This window comes from Ostrea edulis, chromosome 9 (genome assembly GCF_947568905.1).
Source record: "Ostrea edulis chromosome 9, xbOstEdul1.1, whole genome shotgun sequence".
NCBI classification, from domain to species: Eukaryota; Metazoa; Mollusca; class Bivalvia; order Ostreida; family Ostreidae; genus Ostrea; species Ostrea edulis.
This window is the reverse complement of record NC_079172.1, coordinates 32,843,536-32,861,590: the sequence shown is the minus strand read 5'-3', so window position 1 is coordinate 32,861,590 and position 18,055 is coordinate 32,843,536. Positions and strand designations below refer to the sequence as shown.

Below are 18,055 nucleotides of genomic sequence, written 5' to 3'. Positions count from 1 at the left end.
GATGATTAGAAATTCAACATTCCCTTTCTAAACAATATATCATACAACCAAATATATATGGAGTAACCAGTCAGATAAAATTCGGATATTTTTCCCCGAATCATCTATTCTCACGGTGTGACTCATATTAAACTACACAGGTAAACAATGGGAATTTTTACCGCCAGAAAATTTCACACCTCGGGCATTTTCAATCGCATTCTACTTAAATTGATTTCCATGCTTTCTGAGTCATTATATCTATATAACCGGAACTATTTGGACTTCTTGACATCCGGAGTCCTTTTATCAGGTGTTCCTTGTCATTTCCCAACCATGCCGTCATTGTATCACCTTGCTATGGAGACAGCTGTCGCTAGCGCAAAGAAGCAAACTTAAGTAAACAATGATCGAGAAATTTCAAGAAAAAAATTAGGACATTACGGCCCGCGTTCTGAGAGTAGACTTTCAAATTGATCTACAGAATTTACAAAATATAGTTACCAAACAATAAAATTCATTTCGAAATCAAATTTTTAAATATGGTTCAAAATGCCAATAAATACGTAATTTTAACAAACCAAAGAAGTAGTATATACAAAATCTCAATTTTGACTTCATTAAGATTATTATCAGCTTATAGTCATAAAGGAATGCACATTAGGAGCCTGACCTTGGATATATCGATACACGATATCTCAGTTCGATTGTACACTAATATTGTACTGACACACTGAACCTTTTCTAGAGATGCTTTTCTAGAGGCTCTGTGTTTGTCCAAATCGTATTACGTACATTACATAATACAATATTGTTTAAATTCAAATAAACAGAAACCAGATTTCATTGTTTTTATTGTTAAAATACAAATATATATTTCATTCAATATCAAACATACGGTAACAACCACTGAAAAAATAATAAACTTTGAAATAAATTAACAAGTATTTTGATAATACATGGTTGAGCCATTCACCAGTCTGGATAACCTGAAGTCATGTACTTGCAAACACATGAGCAATTTAAACAAAGCACTTATATTTTTGGCCATACACATGTTGTGTAATAATATACATGTAACGTAAATAAAGGATTGGACAAAAATTTGGAGCTGCCCTCTCCCCTAACAATATACATGTATGACAATAACGCACATACAATTGTATCTATACATGACTCAAATTTAAGAAACATGTGGGGGGGGGGGGGGGGGGGGGGGGGGGTTACGGAAATCGCAACCCCTCTTTTGGTTGAACATCTTTTAAACTGGGGTGTTTTGTTGGGGTTTTTGTTGTTGTCATTTTGGGGACTTCACAACACCTCCTTTTATTGGGCGTAGAAGGTACAAACTTAGGTTGCAAGCCCCCCTCCCCCTAAAAAATTGTCTGAATCCGCCCCTGATTCATATTATATATCATTTATGTCCTTATGGAAGACTATTATAACAAAAGCAGCGTGCCAGCACACCAGCAATGATTACAAAAAATTGGAGTTTCTTACTCGGTTATCACTGTAAGTAAGAGTTTGAGACTGAGTCTCAGATTGGATTTCCTTCAACGTGCAGATACACTGTAGTTTTGTCATAACATGTAGTAAATGCATCCAAACAAATAAGAAGTAAACAATAAATTCAAATATCATTGAAATCATGAAATGCAATGCTACCATTACAAATCTTGCATTATAATGCTTGGAATTATTTGTGGGGGTTTTATACAGACATCAAATGCCAAATGTTTGTCAAGAATTCCGCGAAATTCGTCCATTATGAATTAGCAGAACTTTTTTATGATAGTTAGTATGTTTCCGTTTGGATCCGGAAACAGCATCCTACGGTTTACCACAAAAACTGACAGTCTCTGTCCAGGATGCGCTTGGAAATCAGCGTTGACTCTGAGTGACATTCTCATCCATCTGTGCATGATAAGAGGGCGACAGACCTGAGATCTTCCCGTGATACTCAGACACACGGACTGCTGGTATGGGCGGTCATCAGAGAAACTGTCCAGGCTGTAGGTGTCCATTATAAAATCCACGTCAATGTCGTAGTGTCCCGGATTGTTGAAGATGACGGTCCGTCCATCCTCCGTCAGATTCACGCCCATATCTGTGGAGTTTACTAGCGTAAAGGGAACATTGGGTTGCTGGCTGGAGCCGACTGAAAGAAGACAATTCACGCTATATAAAGTCTTATGCCAATGTGGTAGTGTTAAATTCAAGATGCTTCTACTAGATTTGGCTAGTGTGTTATTAATCCTTTAGGTCAGCTGATAGTCTGATTAAAACTAGAGATTCAGTGTTGGATGCCAAAATGTAGTATATGTTGTATGTCTGATTAAATAGATTAATAGCAAGATCATAGTATCTAACCTCCAAGCTTTGAGGAGTCCACGACAAACACACTTTGTGACATGCAGGGATGTCCATGATTGGGTACCCCTGGAACGAATGAGATAATGACAACATATAAGTAAACATATGTAAATATTTTCATGTACAAATTTGATAATAAAATATGACAATAAAAGATTAAAATATTTTTCTGAACAAAACTGATATTAAATCATGATAATAAAAGATTACATCTATATGGGGCAGTATGTGTGTTATAGGATTTGATTTGCAAGATAATCAAGTCTGCACTTCCGTAAACTCAAGGTTGTAAACTGTGGTTAGCGATTACTCATAGCTAAATGTGTATCTAAATCATGAATGAACTGCTTACCTGTCACATTCCTGGGAGGGTTAAAGTTCAGGGGACGCTAAAAAAAAGAAAGAAAATCATTGGTTAATGATAACCTTTGCACTAGATTTCGGGGAATCAAGTTAAAAATAGTCATTACAAAATTACCAATGAATGGGACGAAAATATTTTACACTGTAACACTTTCATATGAAAACAATCGCGAACGGCGTCTTATCTATGGTGGGTTTCATCGCTTGAACTTGAAATGACATGTAATAGAATATGTTTATTCATCAATCAAGGACAGTTTCAACAATTTTAACAAAGTGCTATTGTGATCAATTTTAAATATATTCTGATACAAAATATGTTGCGCAATAAGTTTCAACATTGCTTTGAAATTGAATGATGGAAAAACTGAAAATATACAATACTGCAGAAGATGCAATTTGGAAAGACATACATGCAAGACACTTATATGTATACATTATATAATCATATGTTGTATAAAATTTCATTAAAATTCCTACACTTACCGAGGAATGGTGCGTGTGGTCCTCATCATTTGGAGAGTGTTTTACAAATAATATATATAGCAGCACGACCAGTATCAGAACCAGCACCAAACAGAGGATTACATTGAAAATAGTTTGCTTGCTAACCCGACCAGCGGGTTGCCTCGGAAACACCTCACTTGCATCAGTGTCAATGTCAATTTTTACATCATCCATGGAATCGTTTGCGTCATTTTCTTTATCCTCCTCTTGTGTCAGAAAGTCTATCACATTTTCACCCTCCGGCAGATAGGTCACTACAGAAACTTTGGATCCGGCTGGGCACGATGCACTTCGATTAAATTGAGGTCTATGAGAGGACGGGATATCGACGAAAGTTTTCTGGAGCTTCCTGCAGTACTGACATGCATTGTTTACAATTAAGAGTTGTTCGGACTCGGGTACAGGTGTCAGGGTTTGTTTTCTTCGACAGGCCGGACATCGAGGTACATCTTCCGCCGCCATTTTAACTGCGCCCACGGCTTGCTATATTTAGACTCTGGGTTTTTCCTCTGACGTGGGTGTTGGTCATTAAAATAACTGCACCGGTGTATCAATTTAGGAATCTCATCAATTAGTATGTAAGCTCAGTCCACGTGTGTAAAAAGTGCTTCTAGAATCAAATAGTGCAATTCTTCAATACATAATTAAATGTTTAATTAATGTGGACTCAGTTTTTGTGGGAATGTCCCTTTCGTTTCTGGGGTATTTAAATTTAGATGTTTTGAACCAAAATAATTCCCAGATAGCATGACTACGTTGGCCCAACGTTGGCTAATGGTTGGACCGTTGGCCGATGGTTGGCGTTGGCTAAACAACGTTGGCCCAACATCGGACCAATGTCAACATATCACGTTCATACTCTGATGCCGGGGTTAGTCGGGAATACAACATTGGCCCAACATTGGGCCAACGTTGTAATATTGTGACTAATTAATTGCCGGAGTATGTTGTCAACACAATGCTGGCCCAACATTGGGCCAATGTCAACTTATCACTTTCATACTGGTACCGAGGTTAGTTGGGAATACAACATTGGCTCAACATTGTAAGATTGTGATGAAATTCGACTAAAAAATAGATTTTGATATCTATATTTATGACACACGCACACACAAATGCGCATGACTCGCATGTTTTGAAGAAGAGGATGATGAGTTAATTAAAATAAGCTACGTATATATAGAATGTATAATTGATTTGAAATATTTATAATTTTTGTAAAATATATGCATACATAATTGATTTCTTTTTTAGAAAACATATTAAAAAATTAACATACATTCAATTATCATTTGTGCAGGGATGAAAATTAACCTTGCATATCAAAAGAATGAACTCAAAAGAGAAAGGTTTAACACATGCAAAGATTACATAAATGCTCTAAAGTGTTGGATTTAGGAAGCAGATTCTAAGATAAGAGCACATTTACTGACCAAGCAATTAGGACAGAGTTTTTCACAGCTTGAGACTGGCCAGTTTCCATGGTAATCTTGATATCTGATATGTTGGGATGGTCAATCCTGTATCTATTTTACGCGTCCAGCATTCTAGCTAATCTCGGAGTTTTACTGAGGAATAACGTGAAACAAGGCAACTGAAAAAGGAAAACTTATTCCGGGGAATCGTTTTTATTGTGAATTCAGATTAAAGTAATACGTCCTGGCATACGTATACGGAAATGTAAGTACATTATATATGTATATCTATCTCAAATCAGTTAAATATTTCAGATTTCAAAGCAGAGCCACAGGTTAATACTTTGACTTTTATTGAAAGGAGCTGCTCGAGCAAACCGATTATGTGCAGACGCAACACACAATGAGATAAACAATGTTATCAAAGAGTGGTTCCGGTACGCATGTGACCGTGAAGGAGGTCGAAAAGAAAGAGAGGAAAGAAAAAAAGAAAAAGAGAGAAACCAAAGCTCCCAGAATGCAACAGAGGACAGTGATTCATAATTGTGGAAGAATTAAAGTGTATGCACATGTATCAGACAAAGAGACAAAGTTAACTTGTTTACACTGGAATGCATTTATTGTTTTAATCATATTTTCATTTGACCAGTTGTTAACACAAATTAAATTCATTAGATGTCTTTTATTTTGTTTTGATAATGTGTAGAAGTTGAATAATCCTTATGTCTCTGGTGGAGATTTAAAAAAAAAATGGATAGATTTTCTACTGAGCTCTAACAGTGGTTAACCTTATATTGTAATTGAAGGAGGATTATGAGATTAGTTAATTCATCTGCAAATTGGAATCATTTCTAAAATTTGAATACAATATTTTATTGCTTAAATGAAAAAACAAAACAAATAACCAAATGTGTATATGATGTTCGGCAAACATTGGGCCAATTTTATTTCAGTGATTGGTCAATATCATTAGAAAATGCACACAACATTAAGCCAACCTGTGTATGATGTTGGGCCAATGATGGCCCAATATCACACACATTGGGCCAACGTTGATTCAATGTTGGGCCAATGTCATGAGAAAACTTGCATTACATTGGGCCAACGTTGGCCCAACTCGTTGGGCCAACATTGGGCCGATGAGCAAAATTACATTGGGCCAACGTCATTTGCCAACATTGGCCCAATGTAACTGATTACGTTGGCCCAACGTTGGGCCAATGTTAGCTTGCTATCTGGGTTTCTGGATGCTCTCTAGTTTAGTAAAACTACATATTAATTAATTTATAAATTGTGTGGCAGTAAAACACAAAGTGTCTCAAATCCTAGCGCAGAACAGGCTCTGGAGTTGTTGAAACTTAGACGAGCTCACTTTTAATCGCAGTCTCACCTACCCGTATCTAAGTCTCAGCCTTGCGCTATATACAAATGTATATTATGTTCCTTCTATAAAAATTAGACTGAGATCAAAGGTGAAGTCGTTAATGGACACTGAGCCAGAATAAGCGAAAACCATACTGTTAATTGTAATTCAGGGGCCCGTTTTTTTTTGTTTTTTTTTACAAAAGAACTTGCGACAAAGTCGCAAGTCTTAAATTGTATTACATTTGTACACAGTTATTAGTTTGAATGAAGGAATTCAAACGTTTCTGAAACTTGATTTTCAACATCATTTCTTCACTATTTTAAATTGGAGTGAATTATATTACAATAAGCGGAGAATTCCAATATGTAAAGTTGATCGTAAGTCGTAAGTTCTTTTGTAAAATGCACCCCAGACCCTTTACTGTGTGAAAAGACATTTCCTGGGCCTGATGGTCTTTCATGTAGTGGTAGTAGATACATGTAAATAGATAGATTATGAATGGATTCACAAGGAAATAATATTATGTACACTAGTATATTCACATGACTGTAATTCATATTATACACAGTAACTGTGCAGGTCGACCACACCACTTGTCACGTGACCAGCAGTCTCCTGGACCTACACATGCACATCGGTTTTAATATCACTATATGATACCTTTATACCTCTTTATCAACGCTTTCCTGTTTCAGATTTACTTTTAAAATCCATTATTCTAAATAGGCTTGGTTGCTAGGGAAAGTTTACAAGGATAAGTTTTGATGGTAGCCATGACCTACATGTATATATCGTTCATCTTGGATCTATTAACCATTAAATTATAGCACAATACAATTGTATGGTGTAACCAGGGACTCTTGATAAGTTGGCATAGTTGCGCGTTGTGCTTTTTTATGACTAATTTCGATACAAGTACAGTTTTGAATCAACAAAGGTTCAGATTTGAAACGTCCAAAGAATAAAAGCAAAGAACGAAATTACTTTCAAAAGTTTAATTTACATTCACTGAATCTTTTCTCTTATATCTCTTTTGAAATTGAGATTTGCTTTCATCATTAAATAAATACATGGTTGCAAACTAGTTCGATTCGGTTTTCTAGTACCACCTGTCTGCAAAGGCATTACCAAATATGGAGTGTCATCAAGGTCAAAGGGTGCATTGGCTGTCCCATTTAACGTAACAAATGGGTCAACCATATGATATTTTAAATCTTGATTCTAGATTATATTTTGAATAATACTTAAAAATATAAATATAAACAATAAAATGTCTTTCTTTGTTGTTACATCGAGTGATGAAAGTAGCAATCATTGCAGAAAAAAATTGCATAACCCGCGTAAAATAAAGCATTTTATTTTCTTAACACGCAGAGATTTTTAATCTATGTGGAGACGTTTCCTTTATATATATATATATAGAGAGAGAGAGAGAGAGAGAGAGAGAGAGAGAGAGAGAGAGAGAGAGAGAGAGAGAGATCATATATATATATATATATATATATATATATATATATATATATATATATATTGGAACAACGATGGCAAGACAATGATAACAAGAAAAGTCATTTACTATTGTCAATGAAGAGAGATATTGAAAACAATATATTTTGTGAAGAGGAAAAATTAACATAATTTTCTCCCTGAAGTATCGATCTATTTTTAGCAGAATACTGTTATCAAATCCCGATCTACGCAATCTATTTCCTATCCAATTCAAATAATGACTTTATTTCCATTATGTAACAAATTTCCTCATCAAAAAATGTAACAATGCGCGTAGTGAAACTACCTACATATAGATCCATCTGACGTCAAAACATACTAATGCTCTGGTACGTATGGAGATTTGCTTTATGCCCGGGGCTTTAGTCGGTAATATTTATCACCACTACCTGCCCACCCACTCCTGTTATCCATAAAAAACGTCATTCTAGTTATATATACATAGGGAATGTTAAATACCTCAGTTAAATATGTTGGTGTCTGCGTGGTAATACAGAGATGGTTAATTGAAATTTGTACGAGTTGCCACTGTTAGTTGATGATGTTTTCCGCCACACTCAACAATTTTTCAGTTATCTGGTGGCGCTCAGTTTTTATTGGTGGAAGAGAGAACCCAGGTACAATGTACCTGGGAAGAGACCACCGACCTTCCGAAAGTAAACTGGGAAACTTTCTCACTTACCGGCGCGAGCGGGATTCGAACCCGCCACACAGAGAGAGGTGAGAGGCTGTGTGATTTTGAGCGCGATGCTGTAACTACACGGCCACGGAGGCCCTCTAGTTGAGGCTTTGTAATGCATTATGATTTGTAATACATCATTGTTATTTTTTCTTTGCAATTCATATATACACTAACATGTATTTCTCTCTTTTTCTGCAGGGAATTATCAGATTAAACAAACCAAAAACTAAACAAACAAGAGCAACGCTCCTGCTGCGATATACATATTTAGTAATGCAGTAGCAATCAAAGAAAGCACCGACATCCAAATAAACCATTCTTAGGTGTAAAAAAACAAACAAACAAAAACAAAAAAAAAAACGGCTCTGACACGACACAGTAGGTGTGACACGATAAAGATCCCTCCCTGCTCCAAAAGTCGTAAGTGCCGAGCATAAGCCTCAATTTTCCAGTCCTTCACCGGAAATGGTGACGTCTCCATATCCGTGAGGGATTCTCGAGAGGGACGTTAAACAAAGTAGAATCAATCAATCATATCCTTCCATCAAGGCATTAATGGATGTTTACAAAGACATACAATAGACACACAAAGACGCTGCACCGTATAAACTCTTCATCCATTTATGTTTGATACATAATAAAATAGGCTGAATATAGCCTTGTTAGTAGTGTTTTTGTGCCTACTTGTACACTGTAAGTTTGACCTTGACTTACGACCTTGTAAAATAATAGGCTTCTTTCTCTAATCATGTGGACGTGTACCTCGTTTGATGATCCTGACCTTATGCGCACTCACAGGGGCTAAGCCCGTTCTGGGCACTGTTTTAATCTGTCACACAAGCTGCTGACAGATGGACACTGCGCCAGTACCATAATACGATCCGCCAAATGGTATGACGGGCGTGTAAAACCCGGAAATCGTAAAAATGACATGAGCAACATCCATGAAATGAAACATTGTACAAAACTCTTGGCAATGCAGTATCAATTTCTTTTACTTATCTCCTTTGTCTATTTCAACTATAAAACTTAGCTGCTGTTCTGTAGAGCTACCCAGTCGTAGATACAGGAGAGACATTCCAATCTCTACGACCGGAAAGCCACAGCTCTGTAGTTAGGGCCTACATATGTTTGTGCAGAACTTTGTCGAAAAATATTGATCAACGAAAACGACGCGCTACAAAACAAGCCACCACTGGGTACCATCAGTCACACACACAACAAACAACAAAGGAAGCATTTAAATGAATATATATATATATATATATATATATATATATATATATACATATACATACAAAGTACTAAAATGACCAACGTCACGAACAACTAGAATAGATTGTTCATTTTCAAAAAAAAATCAAGGACAGAATGTTCATTTTCAAAAATCGGAAGACTCCCACTCAAAATCCAAAGTTCGTCCCCTAACAACTGCATGAACCCTCTGTTCAATAATTAATCTCGCTCCCTGGCTATGTTGCTATGACGGCACTTCCGGTTTAAATAGATAAACCATAATAACGACAGCATTAATTGCTCTCTCAAATGTGACAATTGAACTCTCTCTACATGTTCATGTAAATCTGATTAACAAGCACGAGGATACACCATCCACTTAGCTCCTTGTCTGAGTGTTAACTCGACAGAATACAATACCCCTACATTACTATGTAGTTTTGCCTTCGATATCTTTACCATCATAGTCCTTTCGTCATGAATGTGAACAATGTGCGTATGAATCTTCTTCTTTTATGTTTTATTTTTGTATTTTCAACTGTACAATGTACATACAAACTGTAATCTACACTCGCTCATTCACACTTGCAATTACTCTGTGCACCTTCTGTATCAACAATAACATTGAATTGTAACAGTATATATTATAATACATACACACACATAAATATATATACACACATAAACATACATATATGCACATACACATTCAAAGATAAAGGTAATTATTTTATTTTTCATATAAATGTATTGTTATTTTCAACAAACTATACTTGTCCATTATATTATCATACAATGCCCATTTACCAAGCATTTTGGATTTGCTATGAAATACATTTTGACAATATTTTTCTAAATTTCGATAGTATTTAAACAAATTAATTGCATTTGACAATTTGGGTCTTGAGCCCTGTGATCTGGAGAAATAAATGTGCTTTTTTGCTAACAAAAGAAGAAAACTTTCCAAACAACTTCCATCAATATTGCCTAGTAACACACTTCTTTTTGTGATTTTGTAATCTTTTTCAAATGCATTGTACCATTTCACAAAATATCTCCAAAAGGCAGATACATACACCCAGTCATAAAAATATGAGTGACTGTTTCTCTTTCACTTTTGCAAAATGAACACAAGTCATTATCTACAAGTTTAAGTTTGTGAAGGAAAGAGTATGTAGCTATATATAACACATAAGAATACGGTATTGAAAATAAATTAATTTTGTTTCTTTTGTGCATAATGATGCATTCATATAATAAAATTCCCAACATTTTTCTGAAATAGTTTCACTGAGACAAGTTTCCCACTTCTCTCTTTTGAGTTGTAAGGCTATGAACTCCTTTTCCTTCAAAACTTGATATAAAAATTTAGCATTAAAACTAGAGTTCATTTTCTGTAGAATACACTGATTTGGACTCAACAATTCATGATGTACTTTGTTTTTAAAATCAGCAATTTGTCTTTTAATCTTTTTTGGGTACTTTTGAAATAAGACAATAATAGCTCAAAAGGTTCTTTGTACCAACCACATCTTTTACATCAGTAAAACATTTGAATGTTCCATTCTGCAAAACTAAGTCATTCAAGGTCTTAATGCCTCTGTTAACCTAATTTGTATAAAAATTCCATTTTTTAACATCAACAAAGTTTCATATATCTAAATTCAAATAATCTGTAACACAAAGAGAGCTTTCTTAACTCTTGATAGAGCTTTAAACACATCTTTTCAAAACACATCGTCAATATGTTTTACAAATTCAGTAAGTTTTTCTTTGGATAGATGAAAAATGAAATCAACATGTCTAAGATTTAAAATACTATGCAACACATGTTGCCATATACCCTCATTATCTGCAAGGTACCTTTTGACTCATTTCAGCTTAATATAAGATGTAAAAGATGCCAAATGTACCATATTTAGTCCCCCTTCACCATAATTACCCACAACTGTATTTCTTTTCAGCTTTTCTACCTTGTATCCCCAAATAAATTTTAAAAATATTTTATTCAACTCTTTCTGAAAATGTTTAGGTGGGTCAGGCAATGCTGAAAATAAGTGTATGAGCTTTGGGAGTGTTAAAGTTTGATAATTGTGACTTTACCTATTGGAGTTAAATCTCGTTTAGTCCACAAACCTAGCAATTTTTTAATGGCATTGATTTTAGATTGATAATTACATAAAGTCATGTCTTCCAGATGTTTTGTAAATACTATTCCGAGGAGCTTAAAATTGCTATTTCCCCATTTTATTTTCAGATCATTACACAAATTTTCAGCCGAACCTGATTTGCTCCCCAACCAAATTGCTTGTGATTTTGAAATATTTAAACGTAGTCCAGAAATCATTCTAAACATCTAAATATCAATAACTCTCATAGATTCTCTATAGTGATTTTTCACTGCCATCTAACGTTAAAAAAGAGTCGTCCGCATGCTGGCCTAATTTGTTTTCTCTTCCAGCCACAGTTATACCCTTATTATTTCGATTTTCTTTAAGTGCTATTGCCAACAATTCTACAGTAATGATAAAGATATATGACGCCAATGGATCTCCTTGTCTACAGCCTCGTTCAAGACTGAAGAATTTAGAAAAGTTTCCATTGTTAATGATACAACTGGTACTAGAGGTGTATCATCGTCGGAAACCCACGGTTGATTACACTTCGTTCCTCTCTCCATCGTCGGAAACCCACGGTTGATTACACTTCGTTTCTCTCTCCATCGCCCGTGGGTCCATTCATTCCTACTCGTTCGTTCTCATGAATAATTAATGAGGCGATTTGATTGGGCGCTCATCGTAAATTTGTCCAATCAACAAGACGCTTACAGCCCAATTTTGTGATAGCAAAGCAATCGGAACTCCTCGAATGTCTCGCGCACTCGACATAGATCTCGGATGTAATATGATGGCATCCATGAGCGAATTTGATGCATTGTCAATTGTGACGTCACAGCAATGCATCAAATTCGCTCATGGATGCCATCATATTACATCCGAGATCTATGTTGAGTGCGCGAGACATTCGAGGAGTTCCGATTGATAGCAAAGTTAAGTTGATGCTACCTTTAAAAACAGAAGAGTTCCATTACCATAACGATTACTTTGATTAGAGGATATTTTTAGAAAAATATTCATGAGAACGAGCGAGTAGGAATGAATGGACCCACGGATGATGGAAAGAAGAACGAAGCGTAATCAACCGTGGGTTTCCGACGATGGAGGTGTATAGAGTAAGAAGCCATTTTACAATAGATTCCCCAGATTTGAAGGACCTGAGTGCCTTTACAATAAAATCCCATTCCAATGAATCAAATGCTTTTTCAAAATCTAATAATAATAACAATCCTGGCTGATTTTGCTTTATTTAGATAGTCAATCAAATCATACAAAAAAACGAGTGTTGTCACCAGTAAACCTTCCCTTTATAAAACCCTTCTGAGTGTCACTTATGATACTTGTTAGTACTTCCTGAGCGCCACTTATGATACTTGATAGTTCTTTCTTTAAACGATTTGTTATGGCACTAGAACCAATTTTGTAATCAACATTTAATAATGATATGAGTCGCCAATTTTTTATATAGCGTCTATCTTTTTCTTCTTTGAGAATACAAGTTATTACACCTTGGGATTGAATTTGTGACAAATTTCCAATCTGGTATCCCTCATTTAATGAACGAATCACAAACGCAGCAATGTCTTTCCAGAAAAATTTGTAAAACTTAACTGTAAAATCGTCCGAACCTGGTGATTTTTTATTTTTCATATTCGTGAATGCTTCACTGCACTCCTGTAGTTTCAGTACACCTTCACAATTTTCTTTCTGTGAATTTGTTAATTTAACACTGTGTTTTAAAAAACTATCCTCACAGAATGCTGCTTGACTATTATCTCTTAAACTTTTGCAGAGATCCGAGTAAAAATTGACTTCTGCTAAAATCTGCGTATGTTCTGTAATATGGTTTCCATCTGAGCCAATGAGCTCGGATATAGTTTTATTTACAAAGTTTCTTTTTTCCAATTTACAAAAATATTCCGAACTTTTCCCCCCATTTCATACCAAGTAGCCTTTGACCATAACATTAAACCTTCAACATAGTTAGCCCTTGAATTTTGTAATGCTTGCTGCTTTTCTTCAAGTAATTTTAAAATATCTGCCTTTCCTGATGTATTTACTGCAGACTCCAATTCCAAAATTTCTTTTTCTAATAACTTATGAATCTTGATAGATTTAGTACGAGTATTCTGATGGCTGAGAATCCGAGAGAAATGAAAGCAAAATGTAATATTATACAAAAATTAAATTCCTTAAATATGTACATCTCCAATGTCTTTACCTTAGATATCGTTACAAATTGTAATTATTGTCATTTAACCAATAAAATGCTTCCATTGTTGTTTTATCGGGTGATGAAGGTAGCAAGCATTGCAGAAAAAAAAATATCACCCAGTAAAACAAGAAAGAAAGACATTTTATTGTATATATTTATATTTTTTAAAATATAAACTAGGTTTAACTACTAAAATATCATGTCGTTGGCCTATTCGTTACATTGACAAAACAGCCCACATTCATTATCACAAATGATATTTCCTCATGAATGCGCTGCAGTTGTGAACAATACGCGTGTGAATCTTGATAAATATAGTTTATCTATTTCACTGCTGCGAATTCCGACAGAAATGAAAGTAGCTCGTAAAGGTAAAAACTGCAATGCTTCACATCGGCATACTTGTCATGAAGCGCTTTATCTTGAATTAATAAAATGTCAACGTCCTTCGATGATTTACATTCTGCAACAACTGATTTTCTTCTTACACGACAAAATGTCGGATAAGAACAGATATTTTGTGAAAGACTACGCACACACGAGCTATCATTTCAAAGTACTGTGGAAATACAAGTTTTTCCTTATGTATGTACAGTATACATTTTTTATAAGAGATATCCGGAGTGGGTGTTCGATTCCCAAATTCATGGAAATAATAAAGAAGTTCTGAAAAATGGCGCCGATAGAGCAAATATGGCGCTAGAACAGGAAAATGAACTCAAAGGAATGAAAGTCTCTTCATATTTAGCTTGTCAAATATGTGTTGAAGTCCATAAAAACTGAATATTTTTATTAAAAACATAATAAACTATACAAAAAAATAAATAATATCAAATATATACATCAATATAACTGTAAAACAAAATCTTAAAATTTCATGTAAATCAATCTAATTCTGTACATTGACTAGCATCTCTTAGATGTGATTTCTATGATGTTGTTTTGTTCTGTAGGGAGTTGATAAATCATATCCAAAGTGTTCACTTCAATAGTCAGGTAAAATGTCTCCCCCTTTTTTAAGTACACGTCTTTGTACAACTGTTGTGCCCGCACAGTACGTGCAATGTATTTAGAAGTGTTACATTTCTTTGAATTGGGAAGCTGGATACACAATATGGAGGAAAATGTCTTTTTAAGGTCTTTACCACTGATCCAAAAATTTGTGTCGATGTGAACATCAGCGTGGATGGTGAAGAATCCGGATTTTATAACGTTAAACGTCATTGCTTTCGGAGTATACACTATGGCGTTGCTTGTTGGTAATGAAGATAACGATCTCCATGGAAGTGTATATGATTGAAAACTGTTTGGAGTATCTAAAAGATAAAACAAAAACAAAAATAAATGTGTCTGCTGATACTTACTTCTGTACCGGCTTTTTTTTTTTTAATTTAGACACTTATGATCAGAAGATTGAATGGTTAAAATTTTAGAGCCACGATGGCATCCAAATCACTGTTTTGTAACTTTTAAAATATAAAAATGCCCATTTGGGAAGATTAAACCGGAACAGCTCAGCTATATTTAAACTTGTTGCCTGTAAATAATTTAGTTTCAACTAAAGAGGAAGGATTCACAAATTATATCGCCAAAGGTCGAGAGCTTGGTGAGATCGTGTTTAGATGACAGGTATGGGAATGAAACCTACCAGTGTGAATGTTGTCTTTATCCAATTCCATCACTAATGAACAGTTACGTGTGGGGAATTCTGAAATAAAAAGGACAGTTGAATTTATCAGGTTCTGGCTTATACCGTAGGAAGCAGTGCAATTTATTCAGTGATAATTTTCCAGAACCTACCTGTGACGGTGGGCCCAGTGGAGGGTTTTTGTAATTTTTGTGTAACTGGCAGGTGCTCTTCCTGTTAAAAACAAAAACCAAAATAAACGTCACTCAGGTGGCAGAAATGCATCTCTGAATGAGATGAAATGATAGTGAAGAGATCGAAATCACAAATTAAATCATATATCAAATACACCGTCCTGTGTGACAGTAATAGTACATATTGTGGAGCGCGCGCGCGCGCGCGCGCACACACACACACACACACACACACTTGTAAAAACAAGAGAAACCTAATAAAACTGTTAGATGACCGCTTTTAGTGTATAGAAATATATAAGGAAGAATTATTGTCTTGCAAGACAGTAATCATTTAATCAATAAAATTGCATATTCATGTGCCTGCTTTGAGGTTAAAAAGTGTTTGACATAATTAAATGCTGGTATTACTGAAATGTATTATTATATAGAGCAATTTTCATTGAATTCAATTTTTGGTGACAAAATGCCAGATTTATGCCCCTTTATATTGATTATTACTAAATTGTTATTACAAATTCAATATTCGGTCCTGTCAATGACGCCGCCTGAAAGGAACCTACATGTAATTGAAAACAAAACACTCCCCCCCCCCCCCCCCCCCCCCCAGAAAACGAAATATAAATGGACTAGCATCTCAAAGGAGTATATCTATCTATCTATATAAAAATATCTGGGTAAAGTAAATCCCCAAAAGACTACTGGGCATTTAAATTTGACGTCAAACAATTTGGGGTATCCCCACAATACCCTGCATATTTCTAGCCAATCCTTGTGCGACACCACGTTTAAATGGTATACCTGCATCTGACATATACGTTAAATGCATATTCATGTCTGATCACCCATTTATAGAATTTACAACCACATTTATTTTGTCAACCTGCTGATGTATTGCGAAATCCATGCACCGGTAAACAGGGGGCATGATCAGATGATGGTGTTATTATGGGCACTAATTAAATCACCAAGGAAGACGATTTATTCTCATATATATGCTATTACTCAATTTTGACATAAGTGATGTTGTCATTACAATTTACACAAACTTACCTTGGATTTGTTATTGATTACACCAAGGACCACCCCTGCAATTGCCATAGCGATGACAATAAACAATACAGTGATTTTGAGAGTTAATTTCCTCCGGGTCCACGGTTTTCGTGTCCGAGGCACGGGGCCCTTTTCTAGGTCACAGTTCTTTGGTTTCCCGCGTTCATTATTTGTGTCATTTTCACTTTGTTCATTGTCGGTGTTGAGCAGTTTTAGTTTCGCTTCTCCATCCGTGTCGTCCATCAACTTGGTTCCTCCCACTCTATTTTCCAAAATCGTACTAACCCCAATACGACTCCCATCCTCTTCTTCAGAAATTTTCTCATAATTGCACTGAGTTCTCCATTTATTTTTCTCTTTGTGACACTCGGCACAGCGATTAAAAAGTTGTGGGTCTAACGATATTGTTCTCCCGAACTGCCTCCCACTTGGAGCAACATGACATGAACATTTCTCGTGAATGGCGTCTTGAGATAAAAGTCTATTCATAGGGTCGAACGTGGAATTAAAATTCACAGCTGAGGTTCCCGATTCTTCGCACACTGTAGGCATGATCGTAGCTCAGCTCGGTGTGAACATCAAAACTAACACGCCGATCTGTTCTTTCAGTATTGGGACTTCCCCATTCTGTAAGGGTAATTCCAGCTTATAGAAGCACAGTGCGCATGTCAGAGTTAATTGACCCAAATCTGAGGAAATCGACAAATAGATAGCAACTTCCACAAGTCTCGATTTAAATTACGTTATAATATAACATCTTATTAATGAAATTTAAGATATCAAATTCAAAACTTTCAAGTCCTATCACTAAAACATTTAAGATAAAATATTTTAAGATGTTAACTTATTCAGGCGGTACAGTCATCATAGGCGGATCCAGAAATTTGTGAAGGGGGCGGGTGGGGTGGGTTCCAGCACTTGATCTTCTCGGTCTTTTTCACAATCTCCACCCCATCCCATTTACACCTTTCTGCTTGTGTTCATAACGTCTTAGGGAGATCTTAAAGTTCTAGTCATTGTTATCGCCATACTCAAATCTGATTTTCGATACTAAAAACTTTAAAGGGTTACTCCCAATAGACCGGGGGTCTGGTGGCCTAGCCCCCCCCTCCCCCCCCTTCCCCCAGAAGCTCTGCGGAAAATGTTGCAAAATCCTGCATTCTTAGCATTTTCTGACACTTCTTTTCACTTTTAAATTGTCAGCTTTTATGTCACATACACTTTTTAAGAATTATTAAGTCATACTTGTATCTGACGAAATTATCGTAAATATATATCAGTGTTTTGTCTTATTTATCCTTGAATTAAATGATATCCTGGTGTCAATGAATTCGAATGATGCAATTACATGTAAGTATCCACCTTTCATATCATTTTGACTCAAAGTCTCGTTAAAATTGAATAACTTAAATTCTTTTG

At 35.5% G+C, this 18,055-nt stretch overlaps 2 protein-coding genes and 1 long non-coding RNA gene across 3 annotated transcripts; 1 reads left to right on the top strand and 2 right to left on the bottom strand.

Moving 5' to 3' along the window:
• Positions 1-816: 816 nt before the first annotated feature.
• LOC125659692 (uncharacterized) lies at positions 817-3,730 on the bottom strand. The gene is made up of 4 exons (XM_048891434.2): positions 3,202-3,730; positions 2,705-2,741; positions 2,350-2,418; positions 817-2,137 (listed from the first exon to the last, which is right to left on the bottom strand). The coding sequence occupies exons 1-4, from the start codon at positions 3,682-3,684 to the stop codon at positions 1,752-1,754; spliced, it is 975 nt and encodes a 324-aa protein (XP_048747391.1). The 5' UTR covers positions 3,685-3,730; the 3' UTR covers positions 817-1,751.
• A 224-nt stretch (positions 3,731-3,954) lies between these two features.
• On the top strand, positions 3,955-5,317 carry LOC125659691 (uncharacterized). Its single transcript, XR_007364163.2, has 2 exons — positions 3,955-4,902; positions 4,999-5,317. It is a non-coding gene; the product is annotated as an uncharacterized LOC125659691 (long non-coding RNA).
• A 9,220-nt stretch (positions 5,318-14,537) lies between these two features.
• On the bottom strand, positions 14,538-17,357 carry LOC125659720 (uncharacterized). Its single transcript, XM_048891488.2, has 4 exons — positions 16,637-17,357; positions 15,563-15,623; positions 15,411-15,470; positions 14,538-15,078 (listed from the first exon to the last, which is right to left on the bottom strand). The coding sequence occupies exons 1-4, from the start codon at positions 17,186-17,188 to the stop codon at positions 14,669-14,671; spliced, it is 1,083 nt and encodes a 360-aa protein (XP_048747445.2). The 5' UTR covers positions 17,189-17,357; the 3' UTR covers positions 14,538-14,668.
• Between the last annotated feature and the right edge of the window lie 698 nt (positions 17,358-18,055).